Below are 4,636 nucleotides of genomic sequence, written 5' to 3' on the forward strand. Positions count from 1 at the left end.
GTTGTACACACTCTAAATATCGTGAATGTATATGTATAAAGTATTATTAGACAAAGGTTGAGACGGATTGTTAGTATTTTCTGACATCACTTCCCACCACTGTGACCCCAGTTGTGTCAGCGTTATTCCAGATTTCTGTACAAAATCTGTTATTGGTGGCAGTGATGTATAGCGAAAGGTAGAGAGCGGCGCACATGCTGTAAGGAGTATGCTCAGTAACGGGTTTGTCCACCACGAGAGTCAATGGCGTCTGCATGTGCATCTCCGCCTCACTGTGCACCAGACCAATAAGCAATGCTCGCTGTATGTCCCTCCTGCTTACGTCTTTCTTTCGACACCACAAAGTAACGTTAACCCTGACGACAGTACACATCTGCACAAGAAAGATGGAAACGCAATTCGTTCGTAAACAGCACATTTCACCACCCATATATGCAGGGCGTTTGACGTGCTGTCTACACCACTACAACCTTGCTTGGCGATGCTTCAACGACGGACGTGTAGCAGATTAACGTGCGTGCAACCCATTCTCATGCAGACGATTTCTTACGGTTTGCGGGTTTATGTGACGATGGTCTGGAACGGGCTCTACGGCTGAGGTGTGTCGAACGAATTCACCGATCTTGAGTAGGCGTTGTTAGCTCTGGACGTCAACAGCTCTGACGATCCCTTTCGTTATGAAAACTTATCTGGCCTCGACCGAACGCTGATATGGTGTTTGTGTGGCAATATAATAAAAGACAATACAATACATTCGCAACGCGAGCACCTGTTGCATTAATAAACATACCCTCCGAATGATTACGTTGGTTTAACATCAGTCTTGCAATGACGTCGTAATGCATTTAACACTGATTGCGTGAATGTTTGCAATGGCTTAAGTGTGACTATCCATGCACACAAAAACTGAAAAAATCTGAACATAGAGCCCTCAAGTGGAAAAAGTGTCACGTGGTCCGCGTGCTTCATGTAACGCGTATATGTAACGTGCAGGAATACTATTTGATATACATCTGCTCAGATTTAATTTGACTGAAAACGGAAGACGACTAGATACCTTTAAACAGCACCTTCTTTAAAAACCGGTGCGACACTGGTATCTTTCCGAAGGAAATACATCTAGACTAACAGGATTGTTCTATTTTCTATTTCACGGAAATCAGTCACAGCAGTAACGCTTTTACCAGGTAACGAAAGGTGAGATGCTTCGTATGGCTGTGTCCTGTAAAGTGCACTATACTGTTGATTTTAGCTAAGCTTTGAGCCTTATTTCAAGCGTACATGAAGTCAAAAAACAATTTGTGCACCAAATAAAATAGAGGAACACTTTATTTTTTCTTACCGAGAAATTGCACAAAAGGGATTATTTTCGACGGTGAATTTCTAGGACCAAAAGTTTTTCACCGTTACTTTGTGCACATGAAATTCCATTAAAACTTATTACAATGATCCTGTAAGGAAGTTCATGAGAAGAAAGTGATGTGACGTCACATCATTTAGATGTGTACGGAAACCCACCGTATTTTCAATGCCTTTTATAGCGCAACAAAAATAATAAACAATGTGTAGGAAAACAGCTTTGTTGATTCTCAGATGGCGCTTTGTATGGCACGGATTTTATCATTTATGTTCAGTTACAAAAAAATAAAAATTATGACTGGTCTAATGGATAATTTTCTTCATTTTATTAATGGCATCTTTGTTATTTCACGTCAACTAAGCATGTGGTATTGTACATGTACAACAATGATGTAGTCTGTATAATAAGCGAAGTGTCCAAATCACAGTTCAGGCCATCAACCGGTTAATCAAAATCCGAAGTTAAATTCCCAGTTTCATTAATAAAATAAGAATCACAACCTTCTCCAACTGTATATATAGATAGATAGTTTTGAAATATATCCCCCCCCACCACCCTCATTCTGTAAAGCAAGCCTGCTCGTTGACTGCTGTCGTGCCTGCGTATTTTGTCATTGTTGCATGAAGCTTTCCGAAGTACTAGCGTTACGTGCTCGTAACAACCTCTATATTGGCAGTAACCTGGCAGTTGCGAGTTATAAGCATGACGGAATATGTATCACAAGGCCCATCCAGGTGCGTAAAGGATTGGGTATATATGTGATTGAACCTCACATCGAAGACGTCACAAGGAGCCTTTCCCTGTTCTGCTTTGCGTACCTGTTTTGATGTGTTACCGCATAACCTGGGAATCAGCCGACATCCCACAGATATTTAGATCACGAAGACTATTTCACGTCCAGGCTTTCATAACTGGAAATTTCGTGACAAGGCTAAAACAACACATAACCGAGAAGAGCCTGTAATGATACTGTGATTGAAATTCAGAGAACTGCGCTTAGAATATTTTTTTTATAATGAATGGGGAAAAGACTGTGTGCATATACACGGAACAATATTTAAACTGCATTAAATAAGATTTATGTAGTTTATAACAACTGCGGAACAAAAGAATCATACATGAAAACTTTTAACGACCAGTTTAATTGGTAATTAGAGCATACGATTTTCACAGCTTGAGCATATGAATCATACAGACAATCGTATAGCACCCTTTGCAATATATTAACACAAATATTCTCAAAATAATTCTCAATACCTGGACAATGTATTTGATGTCTACACACGTAAACATGCAACAGGCACGTTTGGAATACAACCGGAAAGATCCATATTAAAAGCGAACTTGAAAATTAATCAATTTATGGTAAAGCCAACTTTTCCGAATGTGAATGATGCAGTGATACGAATAATTAAATGTTTATATATATCAACAAATCATGAATATATATAATTCTGCGGGTGCAACCTGGGTCTTTTGTCATTCTGTGCAGCTTATATAAAACTTCGTTCCCTCAAACGGTATCTTGTAGGGCTACACTGTGCACACCATTTATAATGGTGTGCTATAGTCATTTCTCCACATCATTTGTTTTTTATTCTATCATTTTAGCTCATCATTTTTTTTCTATCATTTATCCCACTTTTACACCCATAGAAGTCATATAGGCTTACCATAAGATACACCACTGTTTAAAGTACACCAGTAACCACAATGACACGTATTGATCCTGTTAGACAAGCCTGCTGGTCTAATGGATTAATACAAACATTCACGACAGTACTATTTTCTCATCTTTTACATTGATGTCAAATTCAAAATCAAATCAAAATAAGCTTCAGTATAAGAGAACACAGGCACATGTATATAATATAACAATATCCTGTTATTAAATTTTGTTGGTTAACTGCATTAATTGGGCTTCTTGAGCGCATTAATTTACCAGCAGTTATAAACGTCTCAAGCCATCACACAGCTGAGTATATCCCTGGTTTGATGGGATAAAAAGGTTTCTTACAGACACACGTGCCGGGTGGTGTATAGATTTTGTGAACGTCTTTACACACCACTTGATGTTTGAGATCGTGCATATAAGTTCAAAGAAAAATCAGGAAGAACAAAAAAGACGGTAAACAACGTCGTTGTCTAACTTTACAAGGTGGGACAAGGAATGTGGTTATTCGAAATGCGACCTAAACACAAGTTAAACCTTGCATAAGCCCAATAGATATTCGTGAATGGTGAAGAAACGGGTTTATGTGTATACTATCTATGTCAATGTTAAAAATACTGAATGAAGAAATAGGTGACTCTTCCTGAATGTATACATATACTGGTAAAGATATACACAATTGGACTGTATGTAAAGAGAACAAGGGTTAAATAGATGCAGACCGTCAGAAATTTTTTGTGTATTAAATGCCTTGTTACGGTGTATGCTTATCATAAATATGAGTTTCTTAATTTCTCCGTCATATGTGAACAACACTAACTCCACTCATAATCATAACTCTTCTTTCTTCTCGCCTGTCGATGGCTTTAAACTCTCTTCTGTGTTATCATCTGTCTCCTCGCCGCTTTCTGAAAGTTAGATGAACAGAGTCTTTTTATATACATTAGCAATAGCAACATCAAAGCTGATGAGTACATACAGTAAAACTTATAGTCGACTGATTAATTGATTAATTGATTTTGCTAGCCACATCCCTTTTATAACATTAGTTCCGGCATGTCACGAAGGGCCTCCTTAACTGAAGTCCGCTTCCACGAAGACATTTTTTGACTCCAGTAAAAAACTGAGATGTGGTTTAAAGCTTACGTTTAAACTCAAAACACTTGGAAATACCTAATAACTGTCGTTTTAAGACAAATATGTCACAGTTATAACTATACATAATACTATAATTATAAATTTCTCCGGCATATTTATGTTTCGGTCTTAATACTGAAACGCCATTCCAAAGTCATCATTCAGCCAACCCGTATCTGACATGTCTTATAAACATCTGATTGACTACAAAGACGTATCCATGAGTTAAAGTATTGATTCCTTTTCTTCATTATGTCCAATAGATGTCTGTGACTTCGTGTGTTCGTATCAAGACCTTTGGAATATGTTCTTTCAAAGAACTCCAAGCATGCCAGACAAAATGGGGTAATGGCCTTCATGCAAACTGTCACACTTTGTACACACACACACACAGCCCACACAACAGGCCGGGTAGGACAATGACTGTCACACTCTCTTCAGCCTTCGCACAACACTCTCCACACACT

General features: G+C 38.2%; 1 protein-coding gene across 1 annotated transcript in view; it reads right to left on the reverse strand.

Annotated features, from left to right (window-relative positions):
- Positions 1-1,945: 1,945 nt before the first annotated feature.
- Positions 1,946-4,636, reverse strand: part of LOC135469960 (protein disulfide isomerase CRELD2-like) — a 15,490-nt gene continuing 12,799 nt past the window's right edge. The window contains exon 11 of the mRNA XM_064748624.1: positions 1,946-3,940. Coding sequence (XP_064604694.1) covers positions 3,864-3,940 — 77 coding nt within the window. The 3' untranslated portion in view covers positions 1,946-3,863. The remainder of the gene's footprint in view (positions 3,941-4,636) is intronic.

Source organism: Liolophura sinensis, chromosome 7 (assembly GCF_032854445.1).
Source record: "Liolophura sinensis isolate JHLJ2023 chromosome 7, CUHK_Ljap_v2, whole genome shotgun sequence".
Classification (NCBI taxonomy): domain Eukaryota; kingdom Metazoa; phylum Mollusca; class Polyplacophora; order Chitonida; family Chitonidae; genus Liolophura; species Liolophura sinensis.